Source organism: Anomaloglossus baeobatrachus, chromosome 11, assembly GCF_048569485.1.
Source record: "Anomaloglossus baeobatrachus isolate aAnoBae1 chromosome 11, aAnoBae1.hap1, whole genome shotgun sequence".
NCBI lineage: Eukaryota > Metazoa > Chordata > Amphibia > Anura > Aromobatidae > Anomaloglossus > Anomaloglossus baeobatrachus.
The window spans coordinates 39,434,480-39,452,361 of NC_134363.1; the positions used below are offsets into that span (position 1 = coordinate 39,434,480).

The 17,882-nt window shown below is 43.2% G+C and overlaps 1 protein-coding gene across 4 annotated transcripts in view; it reads right to left on the reverse strand.

Moving 5' to 3' along the window:
• The window catches only part of SYT3 (synaptotagmin 3), a 260,592-nt gene that overhangs the window by 63,626 nt on the left and 179,084 nt on the right, over positions 1-17,882 (reverse strand). For all 4 annotated transcript variants that reach the window (XM_075328966.1, XM_075328965.1, XM_075328967.1 and 1 more), the window contains exon 5: positions 5,460-6,009. In XM_075328966.1, the coding sequence (XP_075185081.1) occupies positions 5,460-6,009 (550 nt within the window). The remainder of the gene's footprint in view (positions 1-5,459; positions 6,010-17,882) is intronic.

Consider the following 17,882-nt stretch of genomic DNA (forward strand, 5'->3'; position numbering starts at 1 on the left):
GTGGGCCGAGTGCTGAGGAGCAGAGTGCAGAAAAGTCCCCACCGCTTTGAGAACTTCACAACTTAAGAGTCCAGACCTCCTCTGGTAAAATCAGGATCTTTATGGCTAGTAGAGTTTGAAATGAAAGAACATGACCGGATGCACAAAGCACAGACCTCAACATCATGTATCCCTTTTGTTTTGAACTAGAACGGTGATTGTGAGCTTGGTCTCTCCCCAACATCAGCGTTTGACCTCCGAAACGATCTTCTGGATGAAGGGGAAAAGTATCCACAGATGCCTTCAAAATCTTGTAGACCTTCTCAAAAGAACTGAAGCTGATACACAGTATCTGTAGAGGGGGAACCAGCCTTATATTTATGTTTATGTATTTAGGTCAGCTCTTGTAGTTGTGATGTGGAGGGGGCACATACTATTATCCATGCTGTATGCATTACATAGATGACTCAAATACACCAGAATGGCTCTCTTTTCTGGCTTACGAAATAGGGTTTGGAGCTGTGGACCACTTTTATGATGTCCATATGTCATAGGAGGTTTAGGACAACCGAGGTATTGTGAAATCTCAACATCATGTGATGCAGACAGGTCATTCGCTATTAGATCCAGCTGAAAATCTGTAAACTATATTGGGCATATTAGATTGGTAAGTGCACCAAAAGCAGTTGTAACCTTCTATGTGGATGATGAAGGCAATACGTCAGGCTTTTCTTCAGGTTTTGGGTGACATGACAGGTACGCTCTCGAGTTGTGTAAACTATTGTAATCTCACAGGTTCTCATGTAATATAACACGCCACATAATGCAAAGAGTCCTAGGAATATCTGGCGTCAGTCTGATAAGATTTGCTAATACGAAACAATTAGAAAATAGAATAAATTCAACGATGAAGTGTTACATGGGGAGTTCTGAAAATATTCTCTGGAAGAACATCATTAAATCCACTGTAACAGAATTATTCCTGCTGAGTTGCCCGTCGTTAATTGACACATTACCAGCAGAATAGAGAAATTCAATAGTGTCTTGATTGATGCAACAGCCACTAACCCCCTGAGCTTTACTACAGAAACAATTTGTAAGGACGGGAGAAGGTGTGCAGGGAAGGAGGACGCATACCCTCCATATAAAAGATATAGGAGAAATGACAACTCATGGAGGTTTTGTCAGTCTGAGTGATAATAGTAGTAAACCACAGAATACAATCAGCTAGAGTTGTTGCCACTCTTCAATGGCTATAAAAGGGTCCGAGCAAAAGATTCCCTCCATGGTATCCCAAAATTTATATTAACTTCATGCTGTCATTGCTATATCTAGCATTTCCCAAAATATAATTTTAACTATTCACCCAATAATACAATCTGGGGTGCAATAAAACATCATCAAGCTCCATACCAATCAGGAATGGGCCCATAACAGAGTCAGGAATGGGCCTTTTTCCTTGATGCTAACTTTACACTGTCATTGCTATAGTGAGCATTTCCAAAAAAAGTAATTTTAGCTATTCCCCAATAATACAATCTAGGGTACAACTGAAATTCATCAACATCCATACCAGTCAGGAATGGGCAATTGACAGAGTCAGGAATTGGCCCTTAACAAATTCAGGAATGGGCCCTTTTCCTTGATACTAACTTTACACTGTCATTGCTATAGGGAGCATTTCCCAAAAAGTAATTTTAACTATTCACCCAATAATACAATCTGGGGTGCAATAAAAAAATCACCAAGCTCCATACCAATCAGGAATAGGCCCTTAACAGAGTCAGGAATGGGCCTTTTTCCTTGATGCTAACTTTACACTGTCATTGCTATAGTGAGCATTTCCAAAAAAGTAATTTTAGCTATTCCCCAATAATACAATCTGGGGTACAACTGAAATTCATCAACCTCCATACCAGTCAGGAATGGGCAATTGACAGAGTCAGGAATTGGCCCTTAACAAATTCAGGAATGGACCCTTTTCCTTGATACTAACTTTACACTTTCATTGCTATAGGGAGCATTTCTAAAAAAAAGTAAATTGAACTATTCGCCCAATAATACAATCTGGTGTACAATCAAAATTCCTCAAGCTCTATACCAGTAAGGAATGGGCCCTTTTCCTTGATGCTAACTTTACACTGTCATTGCTATAGGGAGCATTTCCAAAAAAGTAATTTTAGCTATTCCCCAATAATACAATCTGGGGTACAACTGAAATTAATCAACCTCCATACCATTCAGGAATGGGCAATTGGCAAAGTCAGGAATGGGCCCTTTTCCTTGATACTAACTTTACACTGTTATTGCTATAGGAAGCATTTGCCAAAAAGTAATTTTAACTATTCACCCTATAATAAAATCTGGGTGCAATAAAAATTCATCAAACTACATACCAATCAGGAATGGGCCCTTGACAGAGTCAGGAATGGACTTTTTCCCTTGATACTAACTTTACACTATCATTGCTATATAGGGAGCATTTCTAAAAAAAAAAAGTAATTTGAACAATTCGCCCAATAATACAATCTGGGGTACAACTGAAATTCATCAACCTCCATACCAGTCAGGAATGGGCAATTGACAAAGTCAGGAATGGGCCCTTTTCCTTGATACTAACTTTACACTGTTATTGCTATAGGAAGCATTTGCCAAAAAGTAATTTTAACTATTCACCCTATAATAAAATCTGGGGTGCAATCAAAATTCATCAAGCTCCATACCAGTAAGGAATGGGCCCTTAAAAGAGATAGGAATGGGCCCGTTTCCTTGATACTAACTTTACACTGTCATTGCTATAGGGAGTATTTATAAAAAAGTAATTTTAACTATTCATCCAATAATACAATCTGGGGTACAAATAAAATTCTTCTAGCTCCATACTAGGCAGGAATTAACCCTTGTCAGAGTCAGGAATGGGCCCTTGACACAGTCAGTACTGGGCCCTTTTCCTTGATTTGTAAGAAATGAAAGGACAGATAGAAGTGATATATATCAGATCTTCTGCACATAAAATAACCCATATAGGAGAATCAAATTATGGAAAGTCATCAATTTACCCAACCCTAAATGGAGCAATGTCCATGCATTGAAGTGGTCCTTAGTAGCCTCTTTTCTCATGGCCACTGTTTTTGTTGCCACTGTTGTAATGCTGATATCTTCTCTAAAGCAATTCATGTAATTCCAAATGAGGACGAAGGGAAATAATATAGCATCTGTTCTCTGAAATCCATACTATGTGTAATGTTCTTGAGAACTTGGGCAGCACCAGGTGAGTGGCTATAGAAAATAGTGAGGTAGTAGTCACTCCTGGTTCCTGGTGCCTATGAGGAGCAACTGGCTTCCAATATAGGTTATTTTGATGAGAAAATTGATTAGAATGCATCCACTGAAAAGGATGACGTTAAAAAAGAGGAGAAGAAAAGATTGTATATCTGGGCACCGGACTCTAAAACGTCTCATAGATCACATTTAGGTAACGACCCTTCCATCCACACAGGCAAAGGAATCACACCATATCCTTACATATATTTAGAAATTCTTCAGTAACCAATGCCATCAGTATGTTTTACAACATTAGGTTGGCAAAGGTCTTGAAACAGCTCACTGGTTTACCCATCATGAGATGTTTCTTGTGTGACATCTTGGTAATGAAACACCTTTTTAATAGGTCATCAGTTGAACCAGCTATTATTTTTCACTAAGTGGCAGGATTGCTTTCTAATTACGATAGATTTCAGCTGGTGTCATGACTTGCCATGGCTTTTTGCACCTCTCTTCATGTGTTGAATACTTTTTCCCTGAGTCATTCCTCATTATTACACATGACTAAATTTATGGACCTGAATGGTTTGATATCTTTGTCTGTGTGGATTGGATGGGTTGTTACCGACATCTGGTGAGAAATTCATGTCAACAGCACATTTAGAAAAATATTTACTTGGAAATTTGGTGACATGTTCAATAATTTTTTCACACAGAAATGTGAGGTCTCTTATGATATGATAAAATGTAAAATAAGAAAAGGTCTGAGCAAGAGACAATCAGGTGCATGTGATCAGGCATATCGATGGAAGGGAGACACATAAGAAGAGTGGATTTTTCAATATATGATTAATAAGGTATAAAATCAGCTATAATCTGCAAATGAGCCCACAGAGAAGTCATAAAACACCCCTCTGTGACCCCTATAGATAAAAATGTAAGGTGTTATTGCATATTATCAAATGTGTAAAATTGTAAAGTGCTTATGAAAAAGAAAGGAAGATTGTTGCCAAGGTTAGGCAAGTAGTATACACTTGAAGATAGCAAGGTTGTTGGATCGAGCCAGCGTAAGTGCCCTAGAGCTTCGCCAATGTAGCAGAGACAAAGCTGCCTAGAGCTTCGCCAGTGCAGCAGAGACAAAGCTGCCTAGAGCTCTGCCAATGCAGCAAAGACAAAGCTGCCTAGAGCTTTACCAGTGCAGCAGAGACAAAGCTGCCTAGAGCTCTGCCAATGCAGCAAAGACAAAGCTGCCTAGAGCTTTACCAGTGCAGCACAGACAAAGCTGCCTAGAGCTTCACCAATGCAGCAGAGACAAAGCTGCCTAGAGCTTCGCCAATGCAGCAGAGACAAAGCTGCCTAGAGCTTTGCCAATGCAGCAGAGACAAAGCTGCCTACAGCTTTGCCAATGCAGCAGAAACAAAGCTGCCTAGAGCTTCGCCAAAGCAGCAGAGACAAAGCTGCCTAGAGCTTCGCAAGTGCAGCAGAGACAAAGCTGCCTTGAGCTTCGCCAATGCAGCTGAGACAAAGCTGCCTAGAGCTTCACCAATGCAGAAGAGACAAAGCTGCCTAGAGCTTCGCCAATGCAGAAGTGACAAAGCTGCCTAGAGCTTCACCAATGCAACAGAGACAAAGCTGCCTAGAGCTTCACCAATACAGGAGAGACAAATCTGGTTTGTTGGGCATCATCAGAGATTGCATAGTTTTGGCCAATGGCTCAGCCATTCCGCCTGCCTGAACTGTCAATCTTCAGGAGCGCATCATCCTCTGGCAAGCAGGAAGCCAGAAGGTAGGAGAACAGTGTGCTCCTAAAGATCAATAATGCTAAAACCTGTCCAAAATATTACAGTGCCCATTGAAATAAAAAGGCTTCCCCTTGAAGTGTGGAAACCCCTTCTATTAACCCCTCTTCAACAGTCATGTGATGGTCTGTTCCAGTCCCCTCTTGATATAGCCAATCACAGGCCAAGATGTCATCACTTCCGATCCTGGTGGACACTGCCGGTGTGACCGGTAGCTACAGGGGTTTAAGCCATTGACTACAAATTACAGATTTTAGAAAAGTTTGATGAAAAAAAGAAGCAAAATAATAGGTTTTCAATCTAGAGAAATAATAATAATAATGTTGTAGAACTATCGGAATGCATTTCATTTTAAGCTCATTTTTTACAAAAAATATTGAGATCTCCCATTATCACATAATATTTTTAAAGACTTACGGAACTGGCTTCCAAGATGTCTCTCCAGATGGGGGTTTCTTCTGTAGGATTTGAGAAATCCAGCAAGTTATCCAACACCACCTGTCCAATGAGGTCATGTCGGGAGAATCTGTCAAAGTCATAGATGCTGAAGTGTAATTTACGGTTCTGGAGATCGTTAAAGGGCACATTAAAATGGAATGTCTCGTTAAAGATCGGGTTAAGAGTCTTGCGGTGAACTTTAGTCTGGAACTTTTTCTTTCGGTCAGGCAGTAGATACATCTTCACGTAAGGATCTGAAAACCCGTTGGCGTCCTTTGCTGGTAGGTCTAGAGCTTTTAATATCTTTACAACCAGTTGTTCTGTGTTGTAGGCATAGCGGAGGATGAAGCTAATGCGTCCACAGCTGGTTGCCTCCAGCTTCTTCATCTCTGCGTCAGCCGACCGCTGCTTATATAACTCCGGCTTAATCTGACCGATACTGGTGGCCTGCTCCGGTTTTTCATCCACATGACCTGAAAAGTCAGGACTGGATAACTGCTGCGTCATAGGCCTGGGCAATGTACTGTATCTAGAAGTAAAAAAGAAAAGTGGAAAGTATTATTTCCTCTGTATTACTGTGCCTATATTTTTCTTTTTTTTCGATCATGTTGTCCCACCCAACAGAACTGTAAATCTTTTTAAGGCTTTGTACACTTTTTGGCTGTGGTCAGTTCACCTACAGTGGCATCCAACATACCACGAATCCTGCAGATCACTGTGGCTCTTTATCACTTGAAGCCACAGTGAAGCCTTGGGGGGGTCCACCTCAAGGGCAAATGTTCACCTTAAGGGCAAATGTTTTTGTCCTACCAGGAAAAAATTATTTAGAAAACAGTTTAGCGTGATGTAACGTAATAAAATAAACCATATTCTGCTTACCGATTTACCAATCCGGCAATTCTACCCATTTTATGCCTTCCACTCCCTAGACGATCTGTGTACTTCCTATTCCAATGATGACATCACATTGCAACTACAACCAGTGATTGGATGGACTAGTAGTCTCATGTCTGTGTTAAGATGACATCACTAGAGCAGGAAGTACAGAGACTTGGAGGCCAGGAAGAGTCAGAACTTAGAGGTGGAGACTGGTAAGGTGTTGTCAGGCTTCCACCAGGGGTTGCAGAAGCAGATTGTAGAATGAACTCCAAAGAACAGTTAGTCTAAAGGCCACAAGGGGGCACGAGTACCAGAGAAAGGGTAGTCAGCAAACCTAAGTCTTAACCAGTAAGTCACATCGGAACAGGGGAGTAAGCAAGCCATAAACGGGTGGAACCATAAGGGTCTATTACGTCCCCATCGGAGTCTGCTCCAGCGCCTTCTACTACAAATCACCAGGCGACGCCGTGTTCCTGTTGTGGATAGTGCTGGTGATGGTGATGGGAGAGGAGTCAATGCCAGCTGGTGGACGCAGACTCCGCTCATCCACTAGGCTGGGTTTCCTTGGGATCTTCAGTACCACTGGCTGACTGTAGGTGGCGTGTGTCTTCCAACTGGTTACCATCATTCAGCTACAACCAATGGGAATAAACCACACCCCTGTTATTTCCCCTCCTGTCTGCTGACCACTGACAGAGATAGTTCTGTATTCCTGGTTCCTGTCTCACCCTGTTCTGTTTAGTGATTCTGCTGTTCTGACTTCTGCTTGTTTCCTGACTACCCTCCTGCTTGCCGTATTTGTACTTCACTGCCCGATCCGGATTTGACCTCTGGTTTGTTTTCTGATTACATCCTTGCCTGCGTGATTCTGTCCCTGTTTTGCATTTCCCGGTTCAACCCTGACTGACTACTACTCTAATCGGATTGCAGCCTTCCACAGGTAGTGATCTCTGGGACCCTGTGTAATCCAAATCCCTGTATAGGGGTTAAAGGGTTTCAGGGTTCTAGGGGTCCTGCTTGTTGAGTGGCTTCCCTCTAGCCTGTCCATTACAGACTGTCTGAGTCTGTGGATCCAGGCAGGCGTTACAGGGTCAGTAGCCAAGAGGTCATGTCAGAAGCCAAAAAGGGGAAGCAGAGCTGTGGTCAGGAAACGTTAGCGAGATCAGAGGATGGGAGAGCAAGTAAGTGCAAAGGAGGGGGAAAGGACCGAGACACAGAAAGGGACCAGGGTCTGGGAGACAGGGCAGACAAACAGTTCAAGGGAAACGGGGGTGAGGGAGAGGACAGCTGGGTAGCGGGACAATTCAGGGCTTAATTCACAAGAACCAATTTCGGATGCTGCAGAGCAGGAACTATTACTGCCGGCGTTCCGGAGGAGTCCCCACCATAATAAAATGGTGTGAGTCCTGGAATGAAGCACAACCGAGCAGACCACTCCCACCTGACAAAATCCCATCAGAGCCAAGCTACAGTCATGACAGGTATCTTTTTTTATAATTTATTTTTATTAATCTGTTTTCAGAAAAAAAATCCCTTTAAAGCTCAAATGATCTCATCATTAGCCTTTACATTTAAGAATACCAGGTCTACTTGAGACGTACGTTTGCATCTTCCATTTTACGGGATGGGAACTTGGAGCACCGTACATGTATGGCGGATGTTGCGAAGGGGTTTCTTATGAAACTTGCCCTAATTTTTACGACTATTGAGTGAAATGACTATTCCCCATGATATTTAAAAAAAATTCTAAAAAAATTCCATTTTTTTTTTCCAAATCACGATATGGAATTTTGAAAACCCGTCTAGTATTTGTACGGAACTAGAAGAGATTTAATAAATATCCTCGCTATTTTTAGTGCACCTCAACTCAATTTTAACATGTCCAGACCAGGCAGCCGGGCCGATAAGCACAGGTGACAGCTATGATCTTAGCTAATCTGTCCTGACGGCATCTCCCCTCACCGTGACAGATAAGTGGGAAAATCTCCAGGGGGAAAAACTCACCGGCTCGATATGAGACTGTCAGATAAAAGCCCGGCATCGGTTTGCTGCCTCCCCATGTTACATCTGACTTGTACTTTAGTCTATAGACCCTCAGAGCGCCAGAAGAACAAACAAGGCGGACGCAATTTATTATTTTATTACTGACCATTCTCATCTCGGAGGGAGGAATACAGGAAAAGTTCAAAAGTAATTTGTTTACATTCCGTCGTCTTTTTTCAGATATTCTAATTCTATGGAGCAAAATCCACGCAGAATAAAACTGATATTTTTCATTTTTTAAATAACTAATAAAGACGTGAACGAATGTAACAGCTATAAAACCCAAGGTCTACAAAAAAAGATCCAAAAATACTATATTTTTGGCTAAATGATTTGAGAATGTTTTTTTTATTTCATTTTTTGTTCAATGAGATTAGAATGAATGGTTAAATAAATGAAACACTGAACTGCAATTCCAGACATAACCTGTGGATAAGAGTGGTACTTTTTCAGGAAAAATTTTCGAAGGATTATAATTTATTGCAAAAAAACACCAAAAATGCAAAAACATCATATATTTGGTCAGAAAGTGGAAATCGTGTTGTTTTAATGTATTCCACTGGCTTTCACTGGTATTAAAGATACATTTTAATAAAAGGAGCTACCAAAATGTATGATGTCATGTCCCAAAGCTAAGCACCATGTCCAAAAGTGACCAAGTATAGGTATACTATCTACCAGTTTAGGACATTCATAAAACCATATTTCTCAGGACATTGGTAGAATTTATGATTAAATGACATTCACAAAACCATTTTGTTTAGCACATTGGTGGCATCTACCAATAAAAGATATTGATGAAAACTTTTTTTTTTCAGGTCTTTGATGGAATCTGAAAATGTAAAGGCTGCTTTACACGGTACGACCGATTGTGCAATTTCACAATCGATCGTACCCGCCCCCATCCTTTTTGCGTCACGGGCAAATCGCTGCCCATGTTGCACAAAGTCAGTAACCCCCGTCACACGTACTTACCTCTCGTGCGACCACGCTGTGGGCGGCAAACATCCACTTCCTGGAGTGGGAGGGACGTTCGGCGTCACAGCGACGTAACACGGCTGCCGGCCAATGGAAGCGGAGGGGCGGAGATGAGCGGGACGTAAACATCCCGCCCACTTCCTTCCTTCACATAGCCGGCGGCGGCCGCGTGACGTAGGTGAGCTGCTGTTCATCGTTCCCGGGGTGTCACACGGAGCGGCGTGTGCTACGATGGAAACGATGAACAACTAAATTAAACGCTATTATGGAACCTAGCGAGCAGTACACGACTCACGATTTGTGAGCGATACTGCGTCGCTAGGAGGTGTCACACAGGCCGGCATCGCCAGCGATGCCTGATGTGCGTCACAAAAACCGTGACCCCGACGATCTATCGCACGATAGATTGTCTGGTGTAAAGCAGCCTTAAGACATTGATGAAACTAGGACTTTGGTGGAATCTACCAATTTAGGACATTGATAAAACCATATTGCTCAGGACACTGGTTTTGTCTATGTGCTTTACTCATAAAGGCCACTACTTTGTTTACGATATTGGTGGATTCTACCAATAAAGGACATTGATAAAATATTTTGATCAGGTCTTTGATGGAATTTGCCAACCTAAAACAATGATTAAACCATGACTTTGGTGGACTCTACCAATATAGGACATTGATAAAACCATATTGCCTAGTGTAACACCCATACCGGCATCCCCACACTGTCCTGCCCCCTTCCTCAGTGAGGATGTCAGCTCCCTCTCCTGCCCGGCAGTCCTGCGGTGGACCGGTCCTTGCTGCTGTCTCTTAGCGCCTATGTGCACCTCACAGGCTTCCTGGTTCTGCCCAAAGGGTTTGCGTGTGGCCACATCTCTTTTCTTTAAGGGACAGCGTACCCTAACCTGAAAGTGCCTCTCAGATCAGCTGAGAGGTTGCAGGTACTTAAGGCACCTTTCCCTTAAGGGGGGTGCCTGGGCAATGAGTCTGATATGTTGTCAGTTCTCAGGTCCTATAGCACTGTTGCTGCTGTCTCTGCTGCTGTATTCTGCTGCTGATCTGTGTCTGTGTTTCAGTATGCTGCTGTTGCTACAAGCTGTCAAACTGCCGCAATTACCCTCACTGGCTGTGTCGCGGGCGGGGAGGAGGGTGTCAGCACACCGCGCTCACCCCTTCTGCTCGGGTCCGGCTGCTCAGTGGTGGCTCGAGCCGTAGGCCGGATCCCGGGGGTTTTCCTCGAGCGGCACTCCTCGCCCATGAGTGAAAGGGGGGTTTGGGATGTTGGGATAATGTCCGTGACGCCACCCACGGTTGTGGTGATGTGTAGCACCACCGCTGCTTAATGCGGGGATCCCGGGGATGGTGATGGGGAGCAGCCAGGTGTTGTGTTGCCCCTCCGTGGGTAGGGGTTGGTGATCCCGGGGCCCGGTGATGGCTTGGGAGGTGCAGAGCTTGGTGGGCGCAGGGACGCGGGGACAGCGCTGTGCCTTGCGGCACTGTGGTACTCACTCAGCCTGAGACGTGACACAGTTTGTACGGTAAACCAAACGGCTGGTAGGACGGTCCCACAGACGGCTGCTTTGCTTCCCCGGCAGGTGACGGTGATGTCTCTCTTCCCTGCACCTGTATGTACGGATGGTTGCGATGGGTCCCCACCGGTAACCCGCTCCCCGGCTTCAAGCTGGGCCGGAGGAGCACTACACTTTGCCCGCAGGCGCTGGCCCTCAGAGACTGGTGCCCTGGTGGTGGCGGTGCCTCTGTTGTACGGGTTGGGCTGTTGCCTTCAATCAGGACTTGGTTGTTGGGGGAATCTACGTAACCCTTCACTGACGGATTCGGCAAATTTGGCGACTCCTAGCCTTGCCGGGGTCCGAGAGGCCCCTGCCCTGGTGCTGACTGTCCTTCGGAACACTGCTCCAGACCACCGGGCACACAGCCAACGGGGTCCTTCCAGGAACTTCCAAACGGTCCCCCTCCGGACAGTCACCGCCGTCGCTGACCTTGCTGTTCTGGCCCTACACAAAGCTGGGCTCTCAGGCTTGGCACACTCTCTGCTCTGTCACCACTTCTTGCTTTCCTCCTTTACTACTCTTCTTTCCTCCACTTTCACTTCTCTTATCTGCTCCTCACTCAACTCCGTTGTTTACCCTTGCCCTTCCCGGGCTTATCTGCCTGGTACTTCCTGCCTCCAGAGCTGTGATCTCCTTGGTGGGCGGAGCCAACCGCCTGGCCCACCCCCTGGTGTGAATCATCAGCCTCTGGAGGAAGGCAACAAGGATTTTTGGTTCAGCTTAGGTGTGCCTACCTGGGGTGTGGGGTGTGGTGGTGTTGTGACCTGTGACCCCTGGCTTGCCCAGGGCGACACAGCTGCCCGTCCAAGACGGTCAAAACCTCGGCTCCTCCTGCCAATGTTACCAATCATCAGAGATTGTCTCTCCCATACCCCTTGGACCAGCCATCACAGCACCAGTCTTCCCGAGTGGTCCCGGTCTCACACTTGCAGCGTAATACCCTCAACCATTAGAGGCTCTGGTGAAAACTAGATGTGACTCTGCAGTCAAACCTCTCTGGATTTTCTGTCTGCTGTGGCCCAGTGGGTCCGCTGTATCCCCTGCTCACCCTGCCAGCATAACACTTAGGACACTGATTTTGTCAATTTGCTTTACTCATAAATTACACCATTCTGTTTAGAATATTGGTGGAATCAAACAATTAAGGTAAATATTTTGATCATGACTTTAATGGTTTTCAAGATGGAGATTCCACCAATGAATGTCGGACCTTGGTGGAATCTCCAACCTAAAAACCATTGATGAATGTGGGACTTTGGTGGAATTCCCAACCTAAAAACTATTGATAAATGTGGGACTTTAGTGGGATCTCCAACCTAAATACCATTGATGAATGTGGGACTTTGGTGGAATCTCCAATCTAAAAATCATTCCTGAATGTGGGACTTTGGTGGAATCTATTAGTTAAAGAAGTTCGGGACACTGATGGAATTCATGAGCAAAGGACATTGACTAAACCATATTGATCAAGACGCTTGTGGAATCTACCAGTAAAAGACCTTGATTAAACAATTTTGATCAGGACAGGATCAAGACACAGAACAAACTTCGTTGTTCATGATATTGGTGGACCATGGTATCAACATTCAGTACATCTACTTGTTTAGGATATTGTTTGAAACTACTAGTTTAAGACTTGGTGAATGTGGGACTTTTATGGAATCTCCAACCTAAATACCATGGATGACTGTGGGACTGAGGTGGAAACTCCAACCTAAAAACAATTGATGAATGTGAGACTTTGATGGAATTCCCAACCTAAAAACCATTTATGAATGAATGTGGGACTTTGATGGAATCTCCAACCTAAATACTATTGATGAATGTGGGATGGGACCTTGATGAAATCTCAAACCTAAAAACCATTGATGAATTTGAGACTTTAGTGGAATCTCCAACCTAAAATCCATTGATGAATGTGAGACTTTTGGTGGAATCTATTAGTTAAAGAAATTGATGAAACCGTATTGTTCGGGACATTGATGGGATTCATGAGTAGAGGACATTGACAAAACCATTTTGATCAAGACAATAGTGGAATCTACCAGTAAAAGACTTTGATTAAACCATTTTGTTCGGGACATTGGTGGAATTTACTCAAACAAGACATAGAACAAACTTCTTTGTTCATGATATTGGTGGACCCTGGTATCAACAATCAGTACACCTACTCGTTTAGGACATTGGTGGAAACTACTAGTTCAAGACTTGGTGAATGTGGGACTTTTGTGGAATCTCCAACCTAAATATCATGGATGACTGTGGGACTGAGGTGGAAACTCCAACCTAAAAACTATTGATGAATGTGGGACTTTGTTGGAATCTCCAACCTAAAAACCATTCAAGAATCTGGGACTTTGGTGGAATTCCCAATCTTAAAAACCATTGATGAATGTGGGACTTTGGTGAAATCTCCAACCTAAAATCCATTGATGAATGTGGGACTTTGGTAGAATCTCCAACCTAAAAACCATTGATGAATGTGGGACTTTGGTGAAATCTCCAACCTAAAATCCATTAATGAATGTGGGACTTTGGTGGAATCTATTAGTTAAAGAAGTTCGGGACATTGATGGGATTCATGAGTAAATGACATTGACAAAACCATACTGATCAACAAACTGGTGGAATCTACCAGTAAAAGACTTTGATTAAACAATTTTGTTCAGGACATTGGTGGAATTTACTCAAACAAGACACAGAACAAACTTCGTTGTTCATGATATTGATGGACCATGGTATCAACATTCAGTACATCTACTTGTTTAGGACATTGGTTGAAGCTACTAGTTCAAGACTTGGTGAATGTGGGACTTTTGTGGAATATCCAACCTAAAAACCATTGATGACTGTGGGACTGAGGTGGAAACTCCAATCTAAAAACCACTGATGAATGTTGGACTTTGGTTCTTAGGTTGGAAATTCCACCAAAGTCCCACATTCATGAGTGGTTTTTAGGTTGGAGTTTCCACCATTCATGAATCTGGGACTTTGGTGGAATTCCCAACGTGAAAACCATTGATGACTGTAGGACTTTGGTGGAATCTCCAGCCTAGAAAATATTGATGAATGTGGGACTTTGTTGGAATCTCCAACTTAAAACAATTGATGACTGTGGGACTGAGGTGGAAACTCCAACCTAAAAACAATTGATGAATGTGAGACTTTGATGGAATTCCCAACCTAAAAACCATTTATGAATGAATGTGGGACTTTGATGGAATCTCCAACCTAAATACTATTGATGAATGTGGGATGGGACCTTGATGAAATCTCAAACCTAAAAACCATTGATGAATTTGAGACTTTAGTGGAATCTCCAACCTAAAATCCATTGATGAATGTGAGACTTTTGGTGGAATCTATTAGTTAAAGAAATTGATGAAACCGTATTGTTCGGGACATTGATGGGATTCATGAGTAGAGGACATTGACAAAACCATTTTGATCAAGACAATAGTGGAATCTACCAGTAAAAGACTTTGATTAAACCATTTTGTTCGGGACATTGGTGGAATTTACTCAAACAAGACATAGAACAAACTTCTTTGTTCATGATATTGGTGGACCCTGGTATCAACATTTCAGTACAGCTACTCGTTTTGGACATTGGCGGAAACTACTAGTTCAAGACTTGGTGAATGTGGGACTTTTGTAGAATCTCCAACCTAAAAATCATGGATGACTGTGGGACTGAGGTGGAATCTCCAACCTAAAAACCATTGATGAATCTGGGACTTTGGTGGAATTCCCAACCTAAAAACCATTGATGAATCTGGGACTGAGGTGGAAATTCCAACCTAAAAACCATTGATGAATGTGGGATTTTTGGTGAAATCTCCAACCTAAAAACCATTGATGAATTTGGGACTTTGGTGGAATCTATTAGTTAAAGAAGTTCGGGACACTGATGGGATTCATGAGCAAAGGACATTGACAAAACCATATTGATCAAGACGCTTGTGGAATCTACCAGTAAAAGACCTTGATTAAACAATTTTGTTCAGGACATTGGTAGAATTTACTCAAACAAGACATAGAACAAACTTCTTTGTTCATGATATTGGTGGACCATGGTATCAACATTCAGTACATCTACTTGTTTAGGACATTGGTTGAAACTACTAGTTCAAGACTTGGTGAATGTGGGACTTTTGTGGAATCTCCAACCTAAAAATTATGGATGACTGTGGGACTTTGTTGGAATCTCCAACTTAAAACAATTGATGAATGTGGGACTTTGGTGGAATCTATTAATTAAAGAAATTGATGAAACCATATTGTTCGGGACATTGATGGGATTCATGAGTAGAGGACATTGACAAAACCATTTTGATCAAGACAATAGTGGAATCTACCAGTAAAAGACTTTGATTAAACCATTTTGTTCGGGACATTGGTGGAATTTACTCAAACAAGACATAGAACAAACTTCTTTGTTCATGATATTGGTGGACCATGGTATCAACATTCAGTACATCTACTTGTTTAGGACATTGGTTGAAACTACTAGTTCAAGACTTGGTGAATGTGGGACTTTTGTGGAATCTCCAACCTAAAAATTATGGATGACTGTGGGACTGAGGTCGAAACTCCAACTTAAAAACCATTGATGAATGTGGGACTTTGATGGAATCTCCAACCTAAGAACCATTGATGAATGTGGGACTTTGGTGGGTCCAACCTAAAAATCATGGATGAATTTGGGACTTTAGTGGAATCTCCAACCTAAAAATCATTGATGAATGTGGGACTTTGATAGAATCTCCAACTTAAAAACCATTGATGAATGTAGGACTTTGGTGGGTCCAACCTAAAAATCATGGATGAATTTGGGACTTTGGTGGAATCTCCAACCTAAAAACCATTGATGAATGTAGGATTTTGGTGGAATCTCCAACCTTAAAGCCATTGATGAATCTGGGACTTTGGTGGAATCTCCAACCTAAAAATCATGGATGAATGTAGGATTTTGGTGGAATCTCCAACCTTAAAGCCATTAATGAATCTGGGACTTTGGTGGAATCTCCAACCTAAAAAGCACTGATGAATTTGGGTGGCTTTGTGTCACCAACAATTTATATTTACAAAATATTATAGAATTGATTTCCTTTATAACACTTGAGTCTCGATACATTTCAGCCATGATATATAAACAGTAAGTGCCTCATGATCTTATTTGTTGCCTTCTCAAGCTGAATGTCTCATGTATTAGTCTCGAAATGACTATTAATATTTCATCTCATTATTTTCTTGCAGTAAGGAATACTGGAATTTGCCTGTCAGCTGGGAGATGTAATAAAAGACATTTGTATACACTTTCTGGCAGCGCGAGTATCTGTCTGCTGCTAATTAGAACTGCTTTCTAATAAAAAAAGGACACAATGTGGTTAAATATAAGCTATTGTTCTTTGTTATCGGCTAATGCCGAGTGAGTAGAAAATGAATGATGAGTTGTTCTTTAATTGGATTTTTTTGGGGATTTCATGAAAATCCCACTTTTCACAATGAAGGTTTTTGCTACAGTTGTTTCCAGCCATTTATGAGCTAAATGCAAGAACAGACCATATCTTTCTGCTTTCTAGATCGTTTTCTACAATTAGTGATGAGGGAGCATTAAGATGTCTCGGAACTCAGTACTTGTAACTAGTGATGAGCGAGCACTACCATGCTCGGGTGCTCAGTACTGGTAACTAGTGATGAGCGGGCACTACCATGCTCGGGTGCTCTGTACTCGTAACTAGTGATGAGCGAGCACTACCATGCTCGGGTGCTCAGTACTCGTAACTAGTGATGAGCAGGCACTACCATGCTCGGGTGCTCTGTACTCGCAACTAGTGATGAGCGGGCACTACCATGCTCAGGTGCTTAGTACTCGTAACTAGTGATGAGCGGGCACTACCATGCTCGGGTGCTCAGTACTCGTAACTAGTGATGAGCGAGCACTACCATGCTCGGGTGCTCTGTACTCGTAACTAGTGATGAGCGAGCACTACCATGCTCGGGTGCTCTGTACTCGTAACTAGTGATGAGCGGGCACTACCATGCTCGGGTGCTCTGTACTCGTAACTAGTAATGAGCGGGCACTACCATGCTCAGGTGCACTGTACTCGTAACTAGTGATGAGCGGGCACTACCATTCTCGGGTGCTCAGTACTCGTAACTAGTGATGAGCAGGCACTACCATGCTCGGGTGCTCTGTACTCGTAACTAGTGATGAGCGGGCACTACCATACTCAGGTGCTTAGTACTCGTAACTAGTGATGAGCGGGCACTACCATGCTCGGGTGCTCAGTACTCGTAACTAGTGATGAGCGGGCACTACCATGCACTGGTGCTCAGTACTGGTAACTAGTGATGAGCGGGCACTACCATGCTCGGGTGCTCTGTACTTGTAACTAGTGATGAGCGGGCACTACCATGCTCAGGTGCTCAGTACTCGTAACTAGTGATGAGCGGGCACTACCATGCTTGGGTGTTCTGTACTCATAACTAGTGATGAGCGGGCACTACCATTCTCAGGTGCTCAGTACTCGTAACTAGTGATGAGCGGGCACTACCATGCTCAGGTGCTCAGTACTCGTAACTAGTGATGAGCGGGCACTACCATGCTCGGGTGCTCTGTACTCGTAACTAGTGATGAGCGGGCACTACCATGCTCAGGTGCTCAGTACTCATAACTAGTGATGAGCGGGCACTACCATTCTCAGGTGCTCAGTACTCGTAACTAGTGATGAGCGGGCACTACCATGCTCGGGTGCTCAGTACTGGTAACTAGTGATGAGCGGGCACTACCATGCTCGGGTACTCAGTACTCGTAACTAGTGATGAGTGGGCACTACCATGCTTGGGTGCTCAGTACTCGTAACTAGTGATGAGCGGGCACTACCATGCTCAGGTGCTCAGTACTCATAACTAGTGATGAGCGGGCA